Source organism: Melanostigma gelatinosum (genome assembly GCF_949748355.1).
Source record: "Melanostigma gelatinosum genome assembly, chromosome: 20".
Lineage (NCBI taxonomy): Eukaryota > Metazoa > Chordata > Actinopteri > Perciformes > Zoarcidae > Melanostigma > Melanostigma gelatinosum.
The window spans coordinates 2,733,028-2,761,017 of NC_136653.1; the positions used below are offsets into that span (position 1 = coordinate 2,733,028).

The following is a 27,990-nucleotide window of genomic DNA, read 5'->3' on the forward strand; positions in this document are numbered from 1 at the left end:
CCATTGTTCGCTCCAGGTCAAGCAGACCTTCAATTTTTGCTGTCACTTCCTCTGTGCACTACCGGGGGTCCTTTCTCTCCCTGCTTGAGAATGAAGCCCCAATAGGTGTACAGGGTCCACGCATACGGTTCAGCTTGTGTCATGTCCGGTTTTGTTAGCTTCTTGCTGACTGGCTGTGCAGGGCCAATCTCGAGGTCAGAGTCCTGGAGGATGTCTTCCCATCTCCCCCACCTTGCGTTTGTTGCTTTCATACTTTCCACAGTGGCTTTCCCAGGAACCGATGAACTTGGCTTTGGGTGAGGACTTTGAGACAGTGCCCCTGAGCCAGGTCTTTCAAGGCACTCCAGTACCTTGCCAACACCGGTAACTCCTTTTTTTCGGCCAAGTATTTCTTCTCCACCGATGACGTGTACACGATGGGTGTAGCTCCATAGAGTCACTATTCCTCCGTCTTCATTGCTCACTTTTACCACTGCATCATCCTTATTGCAACTGACCTCTGCTACCAGCTTCACCATCAGGCTTCTTGGTTCCAGCCTAAATGCTCCTTTGATGGCTGTTTTTAGGGTTTCCACGTTACTTTGGTCTGTAGCTGTCCATTTCCACAAATGGCATGCGTACCTGTGGTAGTTGGGAACATGATCTCTAACATAATTGCAGAGCCCCAACACCTTACAAAGTTTGTTTAGCAAGGCTGGTTATTCGATCCGCTCCACTTTTTCCCGGTACCAATCTGACAATCCCAGGTCGGTAGAGACCTGGAACCCCAGATATTTTACCAGATTTTGTCCAAACTGGCAATTCTTGAGGTTCAACTTAAATTTCAGTCTTTCCAGGTGCTCCTTTTCCGTGTCATCTGCAATGGTCTTTGTAGAGTTCTTGTACCCTTGCGGGAGTCTCTCCCAAACGTAGGCCATGCCATTGTGAGTGAATGCCTTCTTGCCTTGCGGGGCTTTAGCCAGCCTCAGCGAGAATAATCTGTTTGCCAGATCAATGCAGGAGTTGTATTTTTTCAGTCTCAGAGTTTTCAGCTTTCCTTGGGGGTTGATAGACCCCCAAGGAAAAACCCTAACCCTTAAAGTTGATAACTGATATTAGGTTCCTTCTGTAGGACTCCCAAGGTGCTCAGCTACTTGACTATCAGATCCATATCAGATCCATTTTTTCAATTGCTCCAGGATTTAGTGGATATTGGCGTTCTGGTGGATGCACACCCCCTTCTATTGTGTGGGTATACTTCACAACCAAATCCCCGCAGTCGTGGACAGGATGTCTTTTATCTATTATTTCCCCTCCGGGGAAAGATCGCTCCTCCGCAAATCGCTACCTTAACGTGGTGGAGGAGTTTGAGTGGCTCCTGGGAGCTATGTTGTCCGGAGCATTAGCCCCTGGTAGGGTCTCCCAAGGCAAACAGGTCTCAGGGGAGAGCCCAGACTAAGAGCGGTTCAAAACAACCCTAATGATAAGCAGCCCACGGACTTCAGCCACCTCGCCTGGACCAGGGAAACCGGGTACCCTCCCGGAGCCAGACCCAGGAGAGGATCTCGTCGGCGAGCGTCTGGTGGCCGGGCCTTCGCTCATGGGGCCCGGTCGGGCTCAGCCCGAAGAAACAGCATGGAGCAGCCACCGTGTGGACCCACCAGCCGCAGGGACAAGCATCGGGGTCGGGTGCAATGCAGACCGGGCGGCGGGTCAGGCGGGAGGCCTGGGCGAGCCGATCGCCGGCAGCATAGACTAGCTCTAGGAACATGGAACGTCACCTCGCTAGCGGGGAAAGAGCCAGAGCTGGTGCAGGAGGTGGATCGATACCAGCTAGATATAGTTAGACTCACCTCCACACACAGCGCTGGCTCTGGAACCAAGCTCCTGGAGAGGGGTTGGACTTTGTCCTTTTCCGGAGTTGCCCAGGGTGAGAGGCGCCAGGCGGGAGTGGGGATACTCACGAGCCCCCGGCTGAGCGCCGCTGTGTTGGAGTTGTCCCCGGAGAACGAGAGGGTCGCGGGGAGCAAGGCTCTGACTGTGGTTTGTGCTTATGCAACAAACAGCAGTTCAGAGTATCCGGCCTTCTTGGAGTCGGTGGGAGGGGTCCTGGAAAGGGCGCCGCCTACCGACCTTGCCCGATCTGAACCCGAGTGGTGTCTCGTTATTGGACTTCTGTGCTAGCCACGGTTTGGCCATAACGAGCACCATGTTCAAACATAAGGTGGCTCATAAGTGTACCTGGTACCAGAACACCTTAGGCCGGAGATCAATGATCGACTTGTAATCGTATCATCTGATCTGCGGCCGTATGTCTTGGACACTCGGGTGAAGAGAGCAGAGCTGTCAACTGATCACTACCTGGTGGTGAGTTGGATCAGATGGCTCTGAGAGGCTCACCCATATCCCTGGCAGAGGCCGCTGAGGTAGTTAAAAAGCTCCTTGATGGCAAGGCGCCGGGGGTGGATGAGATCCGCCCTGAGATACTGAAAGTGCTGGACATGGTTGGGCTGTCCTGGCTGACACGCCTCTTCAATGTCGCATGGAGGTCGGGATCAGTGCCCTTGGACTGGCAGACCGGGGTGGTGGTAGAGAACATTTGTTGCCCAGTAGTAATAGCAAAGATTAGGAAGAGCTAGCCCTCTGTAATTTAGGCCTCTGTAGAAGTTCTATACATATCCTAGGGTTCTTACCATTTCATATAAATGAAGTGAAAGCTTTTTCAATACATTTAAAGAAAGATTTAGGAAGGTAGAGTGGAAGGCATTGAAACGGGTAAAGGAATTTGGGGAGCACATTCATCTTGATGCAATTCACTTTTCCTGCCAAGGATAAATTAATTGTTTTCCATTTCTTCAGATCCGCCCCTTTCGGTCGCCCCTTACTCTTCCTCTCCTCTAAAAATTCCACTTATTGATGTTAACGACTTGAGTGTGATGGATAAGGGCTCTATGGCCAAAGCAAATAACAGTGGGCTGATTGGACAGCCCTGACGGGTTGCTCTCGATAATGTGAAGTATTGTGATTGCTTACGATTTGTAACTACAGAGGCCTTGGTTGAATTGTATAGGAGTTTAATCCATGAAATCAAGTTAAGACCATAACCAAATTTCTCTAAACATGTAAATAAGTATTCCCATTCAACCCTGTCAAAAGCTTTCGCTGCATCCAGCGAGATAACCACTTGTGGTACCTCACTGGATGCAGGAGAGTGAATAATGTTTAAAAGCTGACGGACGTTGGTAAATGAGTGTCGCCCCAAAATGAAACCGGTTTGGTCAACAGAGATCGCTTCACTCATTGTGGTTTCTGGGCAAGAGCTTTGGCCAGGATCTTAACAAGTGATGTTACAAGATGATGGGTCGGTACGAGCCACATTCTGCGTTATCTTTACCTGGCTTAAGAAGGAGAATAATTGATGCCTCAGTCAGTGTTTGTGGCAGCGACCCACGGGACAAAGAATCTAAAAACATATCTCGTAGAATTGGGGATAATTTCTTAGAGAAAGTTTAAAAAAATTCTATTGGGTAGCGTCTGGTCCAGGCACCTTACCACTTTGCATTGCTATTATCGCTTTAATAATTTCAAAATGTTGTAATGGGAGTTCAGTCTTTGTCTTATGTAGCATGTTTCATGGAAGGAGCCCAAAGGTTGTTAAAAAAATGTTCCATGTCAGTTCTATCGTTTGCCATTTCTGACTTGTACAGGTTTGAGTAAAATGAGGTAAATGTTTCATTCATTTCTCCTGGGTTAATAGTTAATTCACCATTTGCTTTTCTTATTTGTGGGATTTGTTGGGCAGCAGATTGGCACTTAAGTTGGTGTGCTAAAAGGCGCCCAGCTTTTTCACCATGCTCATAGACATATCAATGCCATTTTAACAGCATTTCTTCTGACTTTCCAGTTGATAATAAGTTGTATTGAGTTTGCAGGTCAAGCTTCCTTTTATAGTTCAGGGGATGGTGATGTAGAGTACTGGGCATCCACTGTGTTAATTCATTTAATAAGTTGTCTTGTTCATTTCTACGCATCTTATTGGTTCTTGATGAATATGATATAATCTCACCTCTGATAATGGCCTTCAGCGTTTCCCAAAGCAGGGAAGGGAAGATATTATCTTTTTTATTAGATTCTAAAAAGTCATCAATTGTTTTGGATATCAATTCACAAAAAGAAGGGTCAGCCAGTAAGGTTTTGTCTAGTTTCCAAGGAGGGTGTTCCAAATTATTAAAAGCCCATGTGAGATCTAATTACACTGGGGCATGATCAGATTCAATTATAGTTGAATATTCAGCTTTCGTTACAAGGGGAAGAAGGGTTCGATCATTGAAGAAGTAGTCTATTCTACTGTATGAGTGGTGCACTGGGGAAAAATGGGAGAAGGATTGATACAGTGGGAATAAAGAACGCCAAGGGTCGACACTTCCGATTTGATCCATAATAAGGGATAATGATTTGACCATTTTTGATGGTGTTTTAGATTTAGGATTAGAACGGTCCAATACTGGATTAACTGTACAGTTTAGATCACCCTCAAAAATTAGTTGATGTAAATTCAGATCTGGTATTAATGAAATAACTTTGCCTAAATATCATCATCCCAATTTGCGGCATATACATGAACCAAAACGACAGGTTTGATGGTTTGATGTTTTAAGGAACTCTGAAAGGCAATGAGTCCTCAATGCAAAACACACTTCCCTTTGTGATGTCATGAGAGGGAGGGTCATCAACGGGAGATACATCCCCTCCCGGTGGTTGCAGCAAGGACTACAACCCATCATGGCATCTGGGTAAAAACTACAATTCCCATAGTCAGCAGGGCAGCCGGGGCCAAGGCGGCGGCCCAGCTGAAAGAGAGGGGACTGATGACCCGGGAGGGGTTGGTGTGGAGAGGACGAAGGAAATGTTTGGAGAGAGGAGGACAGGAGCACACGAGGAGGAAGAGTTTTATTTGACGTTAAACACAACAGACCCGAAGAAAACGGAAGATCCTTATGTTTACCTTTTGTTTAAAGATGCTGAAATATATTATTTTGAGTTAGAACACAACCGCTTGTTGTCTTCATTTATGCACCCACGCCTCACAAGCTGATCCCGGCCTCTCAAGACATCACAGTGGTGGAGAATGCCAAATTCGGAGGGGTGGGTGAGAGCGAATGTCCGTCAGTGATTTGACCATTCGCTTTGCACAGTTGAGAACCAGTGAGGACGCAATGGAGGAAATGCTTAGGCTGCTGACGCAAAGCACCCAGCTCCAAATGGAGGCTAGCCGGGCTCTGGTGGAGGAGCAAAGGACAGCCAACATGTTGAAGGAGGAGGAACTCAGGCTACAGAGAAGTCAGCTTCAAACAGCAGGGCTACCGAACCCCAACCCTGTCCTCCGGGCCAGTGAGTTCATTCCTAAAATGGGACCCACCGATGATCCCGAAGCCTACCTTCATGCATTCGAAAATACGGAAACCAGAGAAAGATGGCCGAAAGACCAGTGGGGTGGTATCCTTGCCCCATTCCTGTCTGGTGAGTCACAGAAAGCTTTTTCAAGACCTTGATAACACAGTAGCCAATGACTATGATGTCCTGAAAGAGGAAATGTTAAGTAGAATAGGACTTACTAAGTTTGGAATGGCCCAACGCTTCCACAATTGGGGCTTTAGGAATGACCAACCCCCCCGGTCACAGATGCACGAGCTACTACGTATCACAAAGAAATGGCTGGATCTGGATAAAACCCCTGCAGCAGCTATAGTGGAAGCCATTGTTGTAGATCGATACTTACGGGCATTGCCCTATGAGGCAAAGAGGGTTATTAGCCACAGTGCTCCAGTGACAGCCATTGCCATGGTGGAGGCAGTTGAACAGCACCAGGCCACTCATGAAATGCTCCGCATGGAGAAAAAGGAGCGACCCGTGTCTCAAGGACGCCCAGCAAATCTACGTCCCCAGCCCCACAGACCCACTCAAAGTAACCCAACCCAACAGATTAATATACAGAGACATTATCAGACTGAGCGAGAGCAAAGACAACTAAGTCCAGTGGGGGAGACTCGGAGATGCTACAGATGCGGGGAGCTGGGACATATCTCATGGCAATGCGATAAAGGGGACGCACTAAGGCCGACAGCCGAGTCCGCGGGCAGCCAGCCTACACACCTCTACGCCTCCTTGATGGAGGGTACAGAGCACCAAGCTTTTACGTGCCCGGTGAAGCTTAATAATCAGGATGTGGAAGCTTTGCTGGACTCCGGGAGTAGTTATACACTAGTTCACAAACCTTTGATAGAGGGAACAGACTGGCTTCAGGAAGAGACACGACCAGTCTCGTGTGTCCATGGTGATACACGCCAGTATCCGACGTGTATGGTGAAGCTAATCACAACGCTGGACCTCACGAAGGGATACTGGCAAGTCCCGCTTTCCCCAGCTTCCAAGGAGAAAACAGCATTTGCAACAAGTGAAGGGCTTTTTCAGTACACCAAACTACCATTTGGGCTGCACGGAGCCCCTGCCACCTTCCAACGGCTCATGGACCGGGTCCTGCGACCACACCAAAATGATGCCGCAGCCTACATAGACGACATAGTGATACATAGCACGGATTGGGAAAATCATTTGCCTCAGGTGCAGAAGGTGCTGGATGCCCTTCGTGAAGCAGGTCTCACAGCTAATCCCAGCAAGTGTAGGCTAGCATATAGTGAAACCAAGTACCTCGGATACACAATAGGCCGGGGCCTTGTCAAACCCCAAGATGCCAAACTGACTGGCCACGTCCTGTCACCAAGAGACAAGTGAAATCTTTTATAGGGCTTGCCAACTATTACAGGCGCTTTGTTCCTAACTTTTCTGAAAGCCTTTAACTTCTGTGTTGTTCACAGGGCAGGCCAGAACCATGGGAATGCGGATGCCCTCTCACGAAGAGATGTCCTGTGGGCCACTTCTGGTCCCCCGATAGCCTCAATCCAGTGGAGGGGGAAATGTGATGTCATGAGAGGGAGGGTCATCAATGGGAGATACATCCCCTCCCGGTGGTTGCAGCAAGGACTACAACCCATCATGGCAGCTGGGTAAAAACTACAATTCCCATAGTCAGCAGGGCAGCCGGGGCCAAGGCGGCGGCCCAGCTGAAAGAGAGGGGACTGATGACCCGGGAGGGGTTGGTGTGGAGAGGAGGAAGGAAATGTTTGGAGAGAGGAGGACAGGAGCACACGAGGAGGAAGAGTTTTATTTGTTTATTTTAAAGACAACGAACCCGAAGAAAATGGAAGATCCTTATGTTTACCTTTTGTTTGAAGATGCTAAATATATTATTTTGAGTTAGAACACAACTGCTTGTTGTCTTCATTTATGCACCCACGCCTCACAAGCTGATCCCGGCCTCTCAAGACATCACACCTTATATTATTCTTTCAGCTAAAACACACTTCAGGCAGAAATGTTAAACCTTTTGCCAAAAGGCCTGTTCAGCCAACAGCATAGTGGAGGGGAAACACTGATGAACAGATGGATGGGGAGATGGACAAAGAAGGATGGAAGGCTGAAGGAGATATTGACAGATGGATGATCTGTTTTCCAGCAGCACATAGCAACAGGACAGCTGAACACACAGTTCAGTAACAAGCTGTTGCTGGCACCAAGTTTGTTCATGTTATAAGACAAGGGCTGGTATTGATTTAATAATCAATAACGTATCACATTGTCAGGTTCCAGGTTATTCAGTTTCCCATCTTAATTGAAATGATGTTCCAAAGTATTTCCTCCCTGCCCCAAACAGAAGTTTGTCAGTAACTCCATGCATCATCTCTGTGTACTATTGGTCCCTACTGGGGACATACATCTCTAAAAGGTCTCACAAATACAGTTTTTTTAAACAGTTGATTGCTGTAGTTTTGATCAAACGTTAACCAAAAGGTGGAAATGTATTTGGGGATTATTTCTAGTGGAATAAAACCTACATTTAGTATTTATTTTCCCTTCATTCAATGCTCATTAAATATTACAAATAAGATGAGGAAAACAACAGTGCCATCAATATTAAATAATTTATTGTCATATCAACCGCAGTTGACTGGGAATTTGTTTCAGTGCACTCAACCTTTAATCCTGTAATTGACTGCCATCTGCTGGACCCCTAATAGTAGTACTAGCAATGACTGATATTGTGGTAATTGATGTGTCCTTCACGGCCACCGTACTACTTCTAGATCCTAAACTATATTTTTTGGACATAACCTATCATAACAAAGACAGAAACACCCATTTATAGGAGCAGATCGGCAGGGTGGACTTTGAATGTTGCGGTGAGTGTTCTTTGCTCACCAGCAACATGAATGTGATGGTGCCATGTCTGTCAGATTGAGCGGTGACAAGCTCATCTATACAAATTATGAAGAAGACATCCGCTATTTGGTGCTCATGGTGAAAAAAAACAAATAGATAGTAGCCCAAATAGATCATACAAAGCCAAAAATTACCACATGGTACCTTCCCGGAACTATAAAATGGTGCTCTTGTGACCTGGGGACTCTTTTAGGATCAACACCCTGGAGAGGAGACACAGCAGAGGTAAGTGCTTTACATGCATGTTATTTGACAGCACAATTAATATATTCAATCATTTTAGTTAAAGATAACCAAACCACTAATATGTTTGTCTACAGGCCCGACCTTCAATAATTACTCCTGAGACCATATCGAACCGTACAATAAACATTCAACTCTGTGTGCGAGTCTCTTATTGTCTCGAACAGTCCACAAATGCCTGCAATAGAGAGGGTCCTTGTCGCACTAGTGCTTTATATACATTCTAATTAAATAATGGTATTTATTCTAGTGCAATAAATATATACATTCTAATTCTAAAGAGACGTATAATGTAGTAGAGTACTGAGCAGTATTGACCACACTAAATATTATTTGTGTAGCATTCATGCATCAACATAAAGTGCTTCACATCAAAGAATCAAGATCTAATCATTTTTCTTGAAGTAATTATGCAAATATGATATCAATCTCCAAATATTATGCTGCAGTTTTAGTGATATTACGAAATCAATATTTATTTATTTACAAACATAAATCAACATCAACATTTCAAGAAATATTGAATTTAACACCAATTACAATAATATTATTTAAACAATCTGAATAAAAACCTATACAAATATCTTAAGAAAATACTATCACTGCCACAAAATATGTACTATATGCCCCCATGCAATGTGCTGTACTTCACTGTGAATAGATATGACATTATGCTTTAATTCAACATTTTAAATAGAATATTACACCACACAGATATTCTTCTGTTCCTTCTTACCAATTGATTTGGGGAATATCAGGGACCTCACAGCGGAGGATCTGCCACTGTCCCTGAGCTTCTTTGATCGTGGGTCCTGCTCTCTGCTCGGCCCAGCCTCGCCGCTGCCTCCTCCCTGGATATTTTCTTCCGCCTCCCTGCTTGGCACGGCCTCTGTCTCCTCCCTCTGTCTCCTCCCTGGCTTCGCCTGACTTCTGTTGAAAAAAATAACAAATACAGAAGGTATAATTATTATTTTTTGATAACCAGTGTGATGCTTCTCACCTTCCGGCAAGCTGCACTCACCATTTTTATTGCACGGCGCGCCTTTTTTTTTTTTTTTATCCTTTACCCAGCTCACTCTCAACTCTCAAAAACCTCCTCAAGTAGCCTGTGGTTTTCCCTAAGGTCACTGCACTTTGGTAGGAGGCATAACGCCTCCTCCTGCTCCTCTCTAACCAAGTGCTCCTCTTCCTCGTGCTGCTCCAGGTCCAACCCTGTCACCATTGGTATGGCAGGGTCGGTGGCCCTCAAAGCTGCAAGCAGCACCAGTGTCGCTCGCCTCTCAACGTCCTCTAAGCTTGACTTGACCCCGTCGAGCTCAGTGTCCGTCAGTCATGTCCTTGTCCAGTCTTGAGTTTTATATTTGCAGCCCAAGACTGGACAGGCCTCACTACTAACATTTACTCTGCCAGTGGCTAGATGTAGGAGCAACCGTCTCTTCGCCACATTTTTTATAAGATTCAATCGCCTCAGGTACTGAGGCAGAGCAGCATACCGATTACAACAAACGGGGCAAAAGTTGCTCAATTGTGTTGGCGTCATCTCTGAAAAAAAAAAAAAATACAAAGACATCTTTTGTCAACATAGGTGATGAATACTAGTAATCATTAATACTCTGGTCATTAAAGCAAGGCACGGAAACATTCCCCTTAAAACACCCAGAGTGGCTTCTGAAGTGGTAGGAGGCAGACAGACACGAGAGACTTTGTTCAGATATCAAAAAGGTGTTTTATTTATAAAAGTGCCCTGCTACACGTGTAACCAAACATATATACAAACAAAACAGACATTTAACTGAATAAAACTCAACTCATCTTAAAGTAACATAATCACGTGCACACAGCTACACACTGATCTTCCTTTCTCCCCCTGTTCAGTCAAAGTAATCTCCTTATATAGAGCCTCCTATCAACAGGATTTAGTTCCTACCATGAGTGCAGGTGACACCAATTCTCACTAGTTAACGGACAAATCCTATAACTTACAGCACCCCTTTTAGGTAGCCAACAATTGTATGTGGTTTACACTTTGCTATATACAAATAACAATGTAAAACAGACCAACCTACAAATGTACCTGTACATACTCTACTTTCCCCCCCTCCCCCATGTTTCAATTTAGTAATTGAACAGGCTAAAATATAAAGCTAATTTTAATAACTATACTATAGTTTACAATACTATAACTAATGGGGTGTGTTGGTTGGACACAGACACTTCTGTGTCTAAATATATATAAATATATATATATATAGAGATATATATATATATATAGATATATATCTATATATATATAGATATATATAAGAGGTTTTTATTGTCATTGTAGTGATAAAACTAAATTTCGTTTGGTAGCCCTCAGCCTGCCAGCACCAGCGAACAACAACGATAAACAATACACAAAAGGAATAAAAACGGTACTAAAGATAAAAATATACAAAAGGAATAAAACCGTTACTGAAGATAAAAATACACCAAAGGAATAAAAATAAATAAATAATATAAAATAATATTTATTATTGTAACAAAATCAGAGACAAAATGTTTCATGCAAAGACTTTTATTTATGAATAGTCTGCGGTACTGTACAATAGCACACACTTGTCTATTTCTTATCATCGTCATTGTCAATGATCATTTTAAATAGACAAATATTGTGCCTTCAAAAACAGTTCCCTTTTCACAATAATCTAAAAATACCTTGTTCTGTTTTAAATATGTAGCATAACTTTTTGAAAATAAAATATACATTATATGAAATATAACAGTTGTTTATTGGATAGACTATATAGTACCAAACACAATTATATGCAAATACACCTCTCTGTGACTTCTTAGGCATTTCATGCACAAAAAAAAAAAAAAAAGATGCCACGCATACAAAAGAAGCTGTTCATACTTCTGTATGAAAATAGAAAATACCAAAGCAAGATGTGCACCAATAGTCTATATCATGTTATAAAGAACTTGTCGTACAAAAAGACCTACAAGAACGGTCATAACACGTTACCTGGAACACAGAGGTACGGGTACTGGGTTGGCAACAGGACAAAGACAAAACCTCGCACTGAGCATCCACTGATGAACTCCAGTCAGAGCTACTTCTATGCACGTCTACAACCAGATCCAACACGTCCAACATCAAATACTGGATCAAAGAGTGACAGGGTCAAACAAGCAGAACCAGAAGTTGCAGTTTTAGCTTTGAATTTTGGTATTACACCCAGTAAATGTAGATGTCCAATGCATAGCATAAAGTTTGGTATGTTTTTTTAATTTCTTGTATTGCTACCCCATAAGTGAAGTGAGTGTAAACCAATTGCCAGTTCTGCCCCAACACACAAAAGCACTGATATGTCAACATTAAAGTATTGAACATGTTCTGATATTGTGATTAGTATTCCAACAGCAATATTCTGTACAGCATCAATATCAAGCTTCTTTGGCTGAAATACTATTATTATTATTGCCAAAACAACTCCAAAATCTTTCTTCAATGTTAAAATGAATCACTGATGTCCAGTTTAAATTAAGATTCGTAAACTGACAACACTGGATGCGTTACATACAAATGAAGTTCTCCACAGAAACAGTGTGTACAAGGCACACTGCGATCAATATAGCTACATCTATTATTTCCTGCGCAAAAACAAAAGCACTTCTGAAATCACTGTGAACAAAGGAAAATTCCACGGTTAAGTATAGACTTCTGCTATTGCCACAAAATATAGATTTTATTCTTCAACAGTATGAGGACAAACAAAAATAACTCAAATCAGACGTTTCTGATGCACAATGTCGATTGCTAATGTGGAGGCTGACGGTGCCGGAGAACGGGATGAGCGTAATCTCTGAGTGTTTGAAGAGATTATCAGGTGTTCACTGGTAACATAAAGCTAATAATCTCAGCAGTGCAAACCTAATACTTGTACCAAAAGGTAGCGCTTTGAAGCAGACATTTAAATGAGATCAGCTCCTTGCTACTCAAATCATGTCACAAATGTCCCGTATACAACGACGATATTGCTCTTATGTGAAACTATTCAAGGACCACAGTGTTTCTCATTGCAATGCTCTTTGAGTACATTCTCTATCACACAAGTATAAGAATAAAGAACAGGGGGTTTCATTATTAGTACTACACTTCCAAAAATCTAGTCTTTTCGTAACATAGATAAGAAAATATAATATTTTTCTGCAATTAAATGACTTAAATTGATTTTTATATTGTTAATAAAATCTTACAACTCTTTCTTATTTACATTTGGTGTAGGTTAACACTGATTGTAATGCAATACTTTTGCCTTCTTGTTTTGTTTTTTCCTGTTACATTTGTTTTGTTTGTTGAGCAGAAGCACTTTTACATTCATTTTTCAACACCAAAGCTCGAGAAGGAGCCCAAGTGCAGACGGGAATAATGACATGCATTTTTCCAAAAGCTAAATACGTGGGACAATTTCAAAAGGAGGAAGTCAACTTGCTTGAGCAAATAAACTTTTGGAGAGAATGGAAGGACGAGGACGCCGGGGTTGAAAAGGCCTGGAGAATTGGCACCGGTGGTGCCTTTATTTGGCTGTAAAAATGCTCTCGCAGCACCAGGACAGTCAGTTCTATGAGAAGTAATGCGTATAATATTGGAGGGGTCACGGCTGACTAAGCCGCGAGGTGAGATGAAAGCCTTTGTTGTTGGAAAAGCTGTTAACTTGAGAAAGACAGATTTCCACACTGGCGAAGGCAGTGTCAGAGGTTACACTCTCTCGACTTGACTGGGGTCGTAGGAGTCTGATTAGAAAAGAGAAGAAAGAAAAGATGAGACAATACAATCAAAATGAGGCAGTACGATATTATTTGCCCTTAAAAATGTAGACATTAAAAAGGTACCCTGTGAAGTTCTTCATTGTTTGTTAGAGTTAAAGAATGACCCTGCAGTTCAGAAGACGAGATTGGGGAACACTTCCTTTTCACATCTGATGTGCACCGTACCCGAGTACACATGAACAGTATTTCATAGTATAGTATCTTTTTCAAGTAGACCCGCCCACAGTTAGTACAGTACACACTGCTCACACTAATCAAACAAACTTTGGGGTCAAGCGTGCTTGGATCTGGGCCTGGGTCCCTGATGTGAAAGCCTCCAAACACTGAATGTAAGCAGTTACTTTGTCAACATTCTTGGAAATTATCAGGAATGTAGAGCTATCTCTTTAACACAAGACTTTAACAAAACTTTAACTGAGGAAAAATGGCGGCAACCTCAGGTAGAGCAACTGATGAGGGATCCCTCTCCCAGGACTGAGACATGCAATCGATGTGTCTGTTACAGAATAATATACCTGTAGTATACACATTTTAATACCCATACATTATACTCTATGATTCTGCTTCACTTTGAAGTCAAAATAAAAGAACAAATGGTTAATCTCTTAGTTCCTTCGTACCCACCTGATACAGAGAGCATCTCGTCATCCTCCATATTCGAGGGGCCACAGGTCCCAGTGCTGAAGCTGAGAGGCAGCGTTATTTCTCTCTTGGGAACACTGCGCGGTTTAGGAAGAAGAGGAGGTTTCTGCAGCTTGGTGCGCTGCTTTGGTTTGGGCAATTTTTGTCCCTCAGCATCTCGAGTTGCCTCACCTCTACTGACCTCTGCTGTATTCTGTCCATCTCCAACTGTCTCCAAAGGCTTTTCTTTGTCATGCTCCACAATTTTAAGCTCCACCTCTCCGTTTGACGCTCCCTTTTTTATGTCAACATCTACTTCTTCACTCTCTTCATTCCCAGCTTTTAGTGCAATCTCAACATTCATGTCTACCGCCTCCTCTTCTTGTCTTTGCTCTTCCTCACATATCCCTTCATTCGCTTCTTCTTTAGGTTTACAATCTTCTTTAGGATCTCCCAACTTGTCATGTGTTTCATGTGCAGTCTCATGCTCATCTGGGTTCTCCTCCCCCTTCCCTCCTTCCTCTGGTTTTTTATAATTTTCTTCTTCTCGTTGCTCCACAACTTTCTCCTTTGTGACTTCCTGAACTTTACTCTCCTCTCTGTCACCGTCCCTCTCCTCACAATTAACCTCTCCTCCAGAATCTGAACATTTGAGGCTAAGGCGTCTTATTCGAGACACTGAGTCCAGCTCTTTCAGACGGGCCATTCTGGCTGGGGTTGACCTGCCCAGAGATGTAGCAGATGCGGCAGCAGAAGAGGATAGCTTATCTTGCAAGGATTCGATTAGTTTGCATGCTCCACCTCGCCCCCTCCTCTCCACACTGCACATACTGAGTGCTAGCTTGTCATCAGGGCTGACGGGGAGGGATAGGGGAAGCGTATGAGGCGGGAACTCAGGCAGGTCAAGTACCAACAGGGACTGAATCTCAGTGTCTTCACCATCACTGTGGTTGCTGCTGTGCTTTTGTCCATCTCCTTCCTGGTGGTCTACTCCTGATTCTGTCCCCATGACCTCCTCTGTCTCTGCTTCCTGAACAATCAGGGACTTATCTTTGACTTCCTCACACTCTCCTATCACCTGCTGTGTCTCTTTGCCTCGACTGTGTAGTTTCTTAACTACATAGGTATCCATATCGTCCTGGTTGTCAGCCACAGCCAAGGACTCCACTGGAACAGCTATACCCAGGATTCTGGCAGCCCTCTGCTCGATGGACTCATTTTCAGGGATACCTTTTGCGTACTTGACCTCATACAGGTTGCTGAGGTCTTCTGCAGGTAAATAATTGGCTTTCTCCCGAATCAGTAAGTTTTCGAGGTGCTTATCTGCCATGGTCGAGTCATTGTTGTAGGTCAGAGGCTCAGAGATGGCATATCTCCCATTGCCATCATCATCCTTCAACACAAAAGAAACCCCCCTGGTCAGCCTGGTGATATGTGGTGAAGCCTCTTTCTGAGGTGATCTGCTGCTTTCACTCCTGGTTCTACAGATTCTTAAATTCACCTGATTTCCATCTGATTTAGGCTTTCTCTCAGTCTCCACCTCAGTTTGAAGCTCTTTATTTGAATTGTGCTCAGGGCTACCACTATTTTTAACAAGTACTGTCCTGCTCTCCCACGGGAGCTGCACTGACTGACTAAACTCCTTATGATCGAGTGGCAATGGGACGGACAGTGAACGCTGCATTGGCTCTCCAGGACCGCCAGGAGTCTCCGTGTAGACAGTTAACCCTACATCCCTCAGCAAGGACTCTTGAGGGACTGGGATGTCCTGCCCATAAGGCCGGTTTGGCTCATTGTGTGGGGTTAGTGAGGGCAGGAGGCAACTGTCTCTGCAGCCTGGGTTGGAGAGAATGGGTAATTCATTGGTTAAGGGTATGTTGTTGGCCTGTGGTCTGGAGAAAGCACTCTTAATGTCCATGGAGTCCAGATCAGCAGTAGAAGCTAAGGACGTAGATCTGACTTTTAAATAGTTAGGTTTTTCTATGTGCATTGGTGGAAGACTGATTGCTTCCCTGCCTGATTCTGGACAAGCAGTGAAATGTGCTCCTGACTGAAACTGGTCAAATCTCTTATTCGCCCCATCTAGATCGTCAATGCACTGACCCACATTGGGTCTTTTGCTGATTGTGTCTTCCATCTTCTTATTAATGGTCTCCAGTTCTCCAATAGCATCACAGGGTCGACGGTTCACTGGCTTTAAAAGAAACTGACCAAAGGTCACTTGCTCTGCAGTCTCAGGGGGATTGGAGTTGCTCTTCCTGGGGGACGACGACTGCTCTCCTTGATCCCAGGCCTTCGATGGGGAGGATGGGTCTTGTTGTGAGGGTTGGAGGCATGTCGTTTGAGCTGGGCTGAGGCTAAGACGGGAGAATGCGCTGTTGCTGGAGGGATGAAGGTTTTTCTGGCCTGCCATTGGGTAACCATAAGAAGAGCTACTTTCTGGCCCCACACCAATATCTGTGGTTTTATCTGAGACAGATTGAATAGGCTCTTGTCCCCCAGAAGGACTCTGGGGTTCTGGACTTTTCACCAATGTCAAAGGTGAGCCAGTCTGGGTTTCCTGGTTACGGTACTGGTTTCCAGGCCAGGACCCGGCATAGCACAACTCTTTGTCTTCCCTGGCTTGAAGTGCCCAGGCATCTATTATCTCCTTCCTTAGAGGAGCCCTCTTGTAGTTCCTCATTGAGGATGTGCTGCTGGTGTGAAAGTGAGAGTAATGGGGTTTAATGAGCATCTCATTCACCGACTTGCTCCGCACGTTGGGGCTCTCTTTGAGGCCCACAGCAAAAGTCTCTGTGTTAGTGACAGTCAGGCTTGGTATTGTCTCATTGTTGTTCTGATCAGCCGCTAAGTCTTTGCTGATGTTGATTGGTGTGTGAACAGGGACAGACACAAGGCAGAAGATGGTCTCACTCACTCTTCTTTTAGTGTTCTCTGGCCCTGAATCTGGGACAATTTTCTTCACTTGGGTGATGGTTTCTGTAAAGACCTGATCTGAGCTGGACCCCTGACGAGAACTTCTTGTTAACGGGGCCTGGAAGGCTGAAGAGGGAGATGAAGGAGGACGTTGGTTTTTGGGATATCTGTTGCAGTTTTGGTCAGTTGCTGGGAAGTTATCGATAGCCTTTTTGTGCAAATCACTGTGCCACCTGTTATTGTCATTGTCGAAGTCGCTAGAAGACGTCTGGTTAGCATCATCGGCCAGTTTGGCAGCGATGAAAGGCCCCAATGGCGGGGGCAAAAAGGCACTGTCACTGGATGCAGGCTCTGACACTGTGACACTGGGAAGCTCATTACGGATGTACCGGATCTTGTCAGCATCCGTCAGGGAGTTGCCACTCAGGGCTGAGGAAATATGGCAGATACGGGGGTCATCAAAGGGGATGTATTGGATCCCTCCACCGGGGCGCTCCTGGGTAGTATACACAGGGTAAAGTTGCTTCATGCTTCTTTCTCTATGGGGATCAGGCCAGGAACCAGCTGGATGTCTGGTGAACCAGTGAGATCCATCTGGAGCCACGTGTATCTGCTGGTACACGTCCCCTCTGTACCTAAAAGTAAAAACAACACAGTTGCACTTTATCTTTGCAACAATAACTCCCAACAAGCTAAAAAGGAATAAAAAGTGTGCAGAGTGAATGCTTAAAAAATGATTCAAATTATATTGCTCTACTCCGGTATCTGTTCAGCATGCTAAAAAATACTAGTTACTCAATTTTAGAATACAATATAAAAGTACCTTGATTGCACTGAGCAGACATTTCTAAATATCAATGAATATAATCAGAGAACAAATAATGATCTTGAGAAGACAGGAGCCTCTCCAGTGTTATTATATAACATAGAACCCATTCAAAGAGATCTATCACAATCTGCTTTAAAAATATAAATATATGGTAGGTAGATTCTTATGCTTTGTTATTGAGTGTCATCTAAGTTACAGGTGGCATAGAGGATTAAAGAGCTATACAATCTGTGGTCATGAACACAGTGAATTTTCCTGCAAATAAAATATTATTTAAATGCTCATATTCAGTTTTACTGTCTATTAAAGAAATCAAACACAACCGTACATATCATTTTTACAATAATCTTGAATCGTTTGGTATATGTAGATGATCTGTACTTTTGACAACTCTCTGAGCTACACATTTCTTTCACTGAATTAAAGATGTATTTTAGTCTCATGTTTACACTACCGAGCACTACAGCCTCTTGAAGAAGTCCGACCATACACACTTCAAGGGAAAATTCATAAAGAATGGATTACAGCCACTGATAGCACCATGAATTGTGCAACATTTGCAACAGCTATCTGCCCCATCATACGGTCCAATTCACCAAAGATATTGTGCTCATGTTATTTTAGCGCAAACAAGCCCAACACGTTTTGCAGCTGAGTGCAATTTGCCCTTTTTTGCATCTGACTGCAATTAGCGACGTGGCAAAGTATAAATGCACATGAGACCAATGCGTCACTTGTGAGGGGTAAGAGTCAGCCTGAGCGAGAGGTCTTGTCAGTAGGGGCTCATTTGTGTATTTGTTTATATTATAAACATTATTTTTCATTCATTTTTTTCTCGTTTTATGTATTTTCAGAAATGTAATGTAGGGGAGCTTTATTTGTTCATTGACACTACATGAACTGTCACTGCATCCCAAAATAAATGAGCTTTGAGTGACAACCCTTATAAATCCAACTCTCTGAAGACAATTATAATTTAACTGTGACTGCTTGCGGCTCTCAGTGCTGATCTTTGTTAGCTTGACTGTTTTTGCAATGAGGCTCATTTGCATAGACATTAGAATATTTCTGCACATTACATAATTTAAACACGTTCAAAAAGCACATGAGGACCAAAATACTATGTGCAATTATTTTGTAAAGTTGCCCCTCTGTTTTCAATTTAAAAGCACGGCTAATGTATGTGAAAGGGAAAAAATGTTTAATTTAATAAAATGTACCGGTAGTCAACAGCAATTTCACCGTAACCCCGGCGCCCCCCTGCCACAATAGGAACTCTTTTATATGATGGGGGAGGGTTGTATCCTGGAGGTCCAGAGTCCTGTGCAAAATAGTCCAGTTGAGGGTCAACCGTCCTTGATATTGGAAGTGGGGTTCTGTCCCTGGCCTGGAGAATCACTGAGTCTCTACCAGACAACATCTCACAGCTTCCCCTGATCTGCTGGTGCATCTCATAAGAGGGAGGTCTGGGAGGTCGTGTGAAGCGGGGCTTTGGTGTCATCGAGAGTTGGTTAGCACTAGCCGGCCTGCCATTCTCTGGCCAGTGGGGCGGCCTGTAAAGGTGTGATGGTGGGTGGCCATTGACCCGCCTGAAGAGTTCCAGACCGGATGAGTCTATGTCCACATATTGCAGGCTTTCAGGCTGCAGCATCCTGGGCAGGGACTGGGATTTGGCCCTGGGATGGACTACCATACCCTCTGGTGTCCTGGCATGGAGTCGCTGCTGCTCCTGTGCCCAACGCTCACCCTCACTCTGTGACAGCTGGCGGCTAAAGCTCACGGCTGGACGCCACTCATCTGTCCCCAAGCTCTGGCACTTCCTCTCACTCGCCATCCTCCAATGATGGAGAGCTGCTTCCCTCTCCATAGAGCGGGCCTGAGCCTGGACCTGGGCCTGAGCCTGCACCTGAGCCTGGGCCTGTGCTGCCCAGCGCTGCCTCTCCTGAGCTGCTCTCTGACGCTCCTCTGCAGACAATTCTTGGCCTCTTGCTTGTTGAGACCCCTCCGGCCTGCTGTAACTCCCCTGGCCTCCTCCATGAGTCTCTCTGAGGTCAGCATAGTCCAGCAGCACAGTGAAGTCCTGGCCTCTCCTCCTCCAGTAGGACACATCCTTGGACTGCGACTGAGGACCTCTTGTGCCATCACAGAACCTACGAGGAAACACACAAACAAAGGCATCGTTATGCTTCAATCAAAGCACTTGTTGGATGGTTGAATGGTGTCTGAAGCCACCTCCTTTCCCACTTTAGAGTTGGGTTTTTATTACAATCTGACAAGCAAGCCCAGTTTACACAGCAATTGGACAGGTATGCAGAGATAAGAAGGGTTTGAACTTCCTTTTCAAGCAATTACTTCTGCCCCTTTTTGTTTTCAACAATTTAGAGATACGCCAAAGCAATGTGGTAAGCTACTCACTGCAACGTTATGGGCACTTTAAAACATTCAAGCAATCCAATAATTAAAACACTGAGATACAATAATACAGGGACATTAAATGCCAATGGTAAGAGGCAAATAACAACTAACAATGAGGACAGATAAAAAGAAAGAAAAAGAAAGCATTTCCCACTAGATGGAGACAGATGTCCATGAGTAGCAGTGCAGCATCTGGTAATTGGGATTTTCCTTGGAGCATAATGAACACATTACACAATGATACACAGTGGCTGTTAGTCCCGGATGTCCTCCAAGACAGATCAACAATTTAGAGGAAGTTTCATTGACAGTCCTTGTATTGCACTTTTCTTTAGCTCCTAATCTGAGGAAATGAGCAGCATTTCTCCAAACCAGTGCGGGGAAAGCTCCCGCTGTATCTCTGGGAGGATGTTTGATGGCAGACCTGATGGGCTACAACAAGATGCGATGGGTGTCTGCATACAGTCTGATCATTTCAGGCTATTTGTGGAGTGACTGACTGACCGACAACGCAAACAAGACGCAAGCACATGCGTACACCCCCTCAAGGCCGAGGCCACTGAGCGTCCTTGCCATTTCCATCCATGATCATCACTGGCCAGAGATGTTTGCTGGGGGAAGGGGGGGTAGGAATGCAAATCTGCTGAATTTGAGGACATCTTATGTAAGATGAGTTACCATCATTAGCCTAATTGGGTCTAAGTAGCACTGCCTAATGGGAGTGCAAAGATAGGCCTGTTCCTTATCTAAACTAAAGCTGCCAGGCAAGACGGATTTTGACGAGTGGAAAAAAAGAAGGATGAACAAATAACAGACTGAAATCGCAGAACATATGTCCTAGCAATTCCCACATTCCCGACAGAATGCTCCGATAGCACTGGCAGAGCGGCGACATGAAAATGCGGATTACTCGTCTCAAGGAATAAAAGCGAAAAGTGAAAAAAAACACAAACACCAACCACTGACATTATTCAAGGTCATTTGACTATTTTCAGATGATCTGTCACTGGCTGGTGGCAAAAAGGGATGGGGGGGGGAGAAAGTCACACAAACAAAATGTAAGGAAAAAGCCTGCCTCATTTGTGTGTGGACATGGGAACAGCTGTATTGACTTTGTCTCAGTTACAGCACACTTGCCCCCAGAACTGGTGCAAATAGACAAATTAAACAATCCTGTTTTTGCAGCCGGGCGATATCTCTGGAAATATCATACAGTCCCTACCCAAGAGGGTTTCAATTGCATAACGCCAGACGAAGCTAAATATAGCCTATCCTCCATATACATATTTAAATACACCCTATGTGACTCTTGTATTATTGATGGGGAATGCATTATGTAAGTAGGTATAATACTTGTGAAAGAATGGACGTCGGTAAGGCAGAATGGGGAAGGGGGTATGCTGACAAACCTGGCAAGCTGTGTGTGTTTGGGCATGCTCAAACGGGGCACATAGGTTTGCCCAAACGCTGCTTTGATTACAACTCCGAGGTCCCATGTGGCAGATTAAAACTCCACAGTATCCCTTCTCCCCTGCCCAAGATTGATTGGGAAGTGGAGGAGAGAAGGGAATAGAGCTGAGCACAAGGGGAAAGACAGAAGCCTGAAATGGCAGAAGGGACTGAGCACCAGTGTTATGCAGTTCCATTTAGGAGGCCATGCAAAATCTACATGCAAAAAACTCTGTGATGACGTATATATTTTCATTAATCTGCTCCATCAAAGCATCATAACAATGAATGATTGTGTCATTTATCATTAAAGATCGACGACACACGTCGGTCAATCGGGATAGGGCATGCAAAAGGGTCGATCAGACAGGCGCTCATCACTGGTGTCAAGGTACAGCACAGATTTTCTCTTACCCGCTGTCTGAGGTCAGCGACTCTCCCAAGGAGTGGGTGTCGATTTGGCACCGGTTCTCGCCCTCCCGCCTGGACAGGCCTCTGTCCCTGGGTTCGTTGTTGTTATTGGGACAGCCGCTGCCATACGCTTGGGGCTGCCTGGATCCACCACCGTTCCAATAAGGCATCCCAGGCCCCCTTTCGTAGCCATTCACTGTCCTGGGGCCGGGCCTGTTCTCCAGGATTTCATGGTGTTTGCTGTAGGACGGCGGTGAGGATGAGGGAGCCTGGCGGGACAAGGACACGGGGGCTGGGGTGGGGGTTGAGGAGGAGGTGGTATGCTTGGGCAGCTTGTATCCATGAGAGATGAGGAGGTCCTCCACGCTGTACATGGTCGCATTTGTTTATGCTGGTGTGTTTTCTTTTTTTCCTCTCTGCCTTTTTTTTGAGAGCAAGAGAGCGAGAGAGAGGAAGGTAGGTCGGTTGTCAAGGCGTCTCTGCTTCTTCCCTACATGCAGCAGCAGGATCACCGGCACAGCTGCGCAGCTGAGGCCATCACTGGGAAAAAAAAATCAGAGAGAAGAGACGACATGAGGAGGCTGAGAAAAGAGGGTGACGCTAAAACCATTATACCCGTTACCCGTGTCCAGTTTTTTTGTCAAGGGTCCCAACCCATAAGGACAGTTGTGAGGACGAAATTAAAAAAAAAGCCCCCCCCCCCCAAACCCAAATTATGAGCCGCCACGACAAAACCGAAATCACCCGCCTTCCCAGCAGCCCGTCCCTCCCTCCACTCTTCTCCAGTCCTCCTAGCAACAACCCTTTTTCCATCTCACTCGGAGATCACCGGCACCAAACCCATCTATGTCCAGAACTGATGAGGTTGGGCAGGTAAACAAACGCCCTCAGAAACAACCCTAAATAGCATGATGATCAACAGGCGTTTCAGAGAGCTGCTGGTGCTGTGGTGAAATGTCACTGTAGACTTCCATACAGTGGCTGCAAGGTAGCTGTTAGCAGCCAACCACTGCTCATGTTTTGCATCAATGAGGCAACTGGGGGTTTGTGTTCCTCTCCGTTCACTTCCGCATTCCCTCTCTCGACATCTTTTCTTCAACTCAAAGGTATTTTCTGGTTACAGTCTAAAAGGATTGAGGACATATTTTCAGCTGCATGCCCTAAATAAATGGCGGTCTGGGATACGGGTTTGCATATTCCAAAACTACCTTCATTTCTGAAAATTACAGAATATCAGAATCGGAAGGAAGGATTCAGCATGATCAGTGCCTTCTTTGTCTGCGTGTGGAGATAAAATGATTTGCAGATCAACGCAAAATGTATCCGTTATGCAATTATTCTCGAAAAAATATGGCAAAAGATTTCATGATTTCCTGCTCCTCAAATGTGAATTTTCATCGATCATAGCAGACAATACATTCAGGTTTTGAACTGGTTGGACAAAACAAGTCATTATTTAAACTCAGTAATTAGAATAATAGATAGGTAAAACCCGATCTGTGTGTTCTCCTTGACAAACACCAATGCTGAAAGTGTTTTAATTTGGCTTGAAGGTGGAATAGTTGTCAACACTGAATAAACCCTAATAATCTTCAAAGAATATAAAATGTAACCAAGCATTATGACTTTTGCTTTCTGCCCCCAGAAAATGACAAAGCTATATATTAGTATCAATGACAGATGAAGAATTGAATTGGTGATACCCAGGGTGCATGTGCTCATGATGTAACGCCCTTGATGAAGTCATGCTTGCTGCCTTGTCAACAGGACAGATGCTGCTGCGGCCCCCTCATTCAATACTCTCCACTGGAGCATACTGCCAACAACCTGCCTGTCCTTAATAAGAAATGGCATTCGGGAACAGCGGCGCCAGACTCGCTGCCAGAATCAAATGCTGTACAGACAGTTTAAAAGTCAATCACACTATGATCGTTTAATGGCACGGCCAGATTGCTTGCCTTCGGTTTTGAAGAACAGACTGGCGACGCAGCTTCGCCGAAAATGAATTCCGCTGCAAACAGATTAGCATTTGTTGTGCTTCTTAGCATTTGTTTAGCCAGTCCCATAGAGATGACAAAATCCATCTATGAAAGGAGTCCTCACTCAGAGGGCAGCATCGCTAACCCTCTCTATTTCTCTCCCTCCCTCCTCCTCGTACCTGAACCCTAGGATAGCCTACTAGGTGATAAACAGGATCCAAGAGTGTGAAATGCCGCTCTCTTTGTACATCTGGCTCGCTAATACGATTATCTTTCTCATTTAAAACCTTAAACCTGTTAGTTTTGGAGGATTGACTCTTGGCGCTTACAGAGTTAATACTTTAGTTGAGTTGAACTCTTCCCATTTGCGTTTTGACTAATCTCCTCAAGGAGAGGCTAGCTCTGAGTTTGGTCGGGGAGGTTCTTGTGACCAATGTCGATACAAAATAAAAGAGGGGGGATTTGGTTTTGCTCATTTGCTAGCATGCAGACCTGGGACATGCACCGTTTTTACACAGACTGTTATTTCATGAACTGTAGCTGAACTTTCTGGGCAACAGGCCAGTGACTATATGTTCAATAGCATAGTGTCTCTGACATACTGTAGATGCCGGCCAAATGGAACAAAGGCGGTAATATTTGTGCTCATTTGTCATAACGGATTATTCAAACTCATTTGATGAACGGGAATGTCTCTCTGTGAAATTGTAAACACTTTTCTCATATGCTATGCAATTGAGAACCAACACCAGGTGTCCCTACAGCATTGGAGAAGCCCGTATCAGACTCAGATCAGTCAGATTGGTATCACCACCTTTTTCTCCCTGCAGATGAAGTTTATCCATCCAACCAGGCAAAAGGCTTAATTAGCCGAAGTGAGCCTTGGGTCAAGGGCTACGTTCATTAATATGATAATTCACTTTTGTTATGATCGTTGCACATTAACCTGTTTTATCTGCACATCCATATGCTTTCTAATATGGCTAAACCCTTAATCTGAAGCAATTGCTCTTGGTCTCCATTATCAGTAAAAGCGAGGATTTCCTCCTGTAAAGTGACCTGCCTGCATTCAGTCCTCCGCCACTACCCCCCCCCCCCCCACCCGCTCCTTCCTTCCCATGGCAAGCCCCGTTTAAATACTGCTAATGCTGTTACGCAATGGAATTACCCATTTTATATCAAATAAAACCTCGGATTGAAGCAACGGTATGCAACAATGGTCGGCTTTCATCCCCCTAAACACAACATTGTGTTTCGCAACAATGCTGTCTTGTGTGAAAGAGACCAGCATTACAGGCTCTTGGATTTGGAAATTCGGCGGGGGGGCATATCTGCTGTATTTTATGACATGGCTCATTCGAACAGAGAAATTAATGATACGACTTTAAGGATAACATGTGCTGAAAAGTAAGCTAAAAATAAAAAGGAACCACAAGAGGACTGGCGTTTCCCTACAGGCGACCCTCACACCATCCTCCATGTTTTCCCTAATCCGCCACTGTACACTATTCCTAACATCAGTCACACTTACTACGCAGCCAAAGATGTAAGGCGGCCACTTTTGGGGTCAAGTGAACTTTTGTTAAGGCCATGGCTTATTTATTAAAAAAAAAAGGTATTTCTTTTAGCTGCATGATGGATGGGGGGGGGGGGGGGGGGGGGCTGTTGTGCCCTTACTGGCGGCAGCACCAGCGGCAAGCTGCAGGGGCATGACGGCTTACAGGTTGACAGTTTGGTGTCAGCTCCTTATTCATGGCCCAACTGAGATGAGGGCATAGTGGGGAGTTGGGGAGCAAGGGACGCAGAGGGACAGCATGGGTGAATAGAAGTGCAGACTAAGAGGGTGTTAGTAAATAGATTGTGGGTTACAGATTATGTAAATAAACTTTATAGATTGTGAGCAACCATGACATTCGATGAAAATATAGTGTATAAGAAGCAAAAAGCACAAAAACAGAAGATGGTCTGCGATGTGGTCGAAACAAATTGAGTAACAGTGATGAATGTTGTCCAAAAGAACACACAGATGTGTGAAAATAGCACATCCCTCCCAGAAGTGACGAACTACAGACAAAAACAAGTCAAGAACGAACAGGCCCCGGCATGCAAAACACCACAACAAAAGGACGCCAGAGCCCGGAAGAAAAGAGGCGTTTAGCCCGCTTCCTAAAAATATTCCACCAGAGCCGCACCTCTCCGCCACATTGTTCCCAGTCTCCTTGGATCTACAACAACTGACCCGACTGGGTGTGTACTTGGCTAGTCTCTGGCCTGCATCTGTTAGTACTGTGCACTAGTGCTGTCACGGATCACGGATCGATCTGTGATCCGTGATCCGTTCGGATCAGCCCTCACGGTTCGGATCACTTGTGAACCGCGGATCAATCGAGTATTTTTTTTCCTTTTTTTTTTACAGTGTAATCATCATAGTGTGTAATAAAGTTCTACTGCTGCTGTTCCTTTTCAAGTAGCAAGTCCCCGAATATCAATGCAGAGTGTCAGTGAACAGATATAAAGCAGTGGTGTGTTCACGTGAACGGAGCAGCTTAGAAGCATTTAACGGTGACGTCATGGCGAGCGGAGGAACGTCAGAAGCCGCGGCGTCATTTAAGTCGCAAGTTTGGGAACATTTTGTCTTCCCTGTAACGTATAATGACGGATGAGGGTGGTGGACAAAGCGTTACGGTATGTAGGCGTTATTTAAAGAGAGACACACGACAACGGCAAAACATCGGCATGTCCACACATATGAAGAGACACCATCCCGTCTGTCAGCGACGGGGACACTCCGGTGTAGAAAACAAAGGATTTCTAAATCTGGTTAAAATGCTTGAGCCACGCTACGAAATCCACTCACACCCACTTCAGTGTGAAGCTGTTCCAGACCTCTATGAGAAGGAAAAGACTGTAGAGACTGCTTTCACCACGCGGAGTGATTCTTAGTCCGGTGCTGTAGACACGCCCCCTCTGTGAGAGTCACACACACACACACCTGGGGCAGGTGCTGTAGACACGCCCCCTCTGTGAGAGTCACACAGACACACACATGGGGCAGGTGCTGTAGACACACCCCCTCTGTGAGAGTCACACACACCTGGGGCAGGTGCTGTAGACACGCCCCCTCTGTGAAAGTCACACACACACACACCTGGGGCAGGTGCTGTAGACACGCCCCCTCTGTGAGAGTCACACACACACACACCTGGGGCAGGTGCTGTAGACACGCCCCCTCTGTGAGAGTCACACAGACACACACCTGGGGCAGGTGCTGTAGACACGCCCCCTCTGTGAGAGTCACACACACCTGGGGCAGGTGCTGTAGACACGCCCCCTCTGTGAAAGTCACACACACACACACCTGGGGCAGGTTCTGTAGACACGCCCCCTCTGTGAGAGTCACACACACACACACACCTGGGGCAGGTGCTGTAGACACGCCCCCTCTGTGAGAGTCATACACACACACACACCTGGGGCAGGTGCTGTAGACACGCCCCCTCTGTGAGAGTCACACACACACACACACCTGGGGCAGGTGCTGTAGACACGCCCCCTCTGTGAGAGTCACACAGACACACACCTGGTTCAGGTGCTGACAGAAGCATCAGAGTGAAGCTAGACAGGCCCAATAATATTCCAGTCACCACAGAAAGGTCGACCCGCTCCCCAGAGAATGGAGATATTCTCATCTTTTTGAAAATAATGTCACAGTAATGTAACATTATTGTGTATTTGAATGGCATAACCTGACAGGAAGTAAACACAGACCCAAGTTGTTGCTGAGCAGTTCAGTTCAGTGTAAGCAGTGGAAGCTCACTGGCTGTTTCTTTCTTTCAGTATTGATCAAAGGACGAGGATATCAACATACCTCATGTTGCACTTAAACTTAACAGAATTCTTGAATGTATTATTTTTATTTATTTATTTAATTTTGTTTCAAATTGGACATCTTCAATATTTTTGTTTTCATGTAAGACTATCGCCCAAAGTTCTTTG

General features: G+C 44.9%; 1 protein-coding gene across 1 annotated transcript; it reads right to left on the reverse strand.

Moving 5' to 3' along the window:
* Positions 1-10,872: 10,872 nt before the first annotated feature.
* jcada (junctional cadherin 5 associated a) lies at positions 10,873-22,389 on the reverse strand (the record flags this gene model as incomplete). The annotated part of the gene is made up of 4 exons (XM_079291737.1): positions 10,873-13,338; positions 13,999-17,546; positions 18,961-19,890; positions 22,019-22,389. The coding sequence occupies 4 exons, from the start codon at positions 22,387-22,389 to the stop codon at positions 13,304-13,306; spliced, it is 4,884 nt and encodes a 1,627-aa protein (XP_079147863.1). The 3' UTR covers positions 10,873-13,303.
* Positions 22,390-27,990: the final 5,601 nt, after the last annotated feature.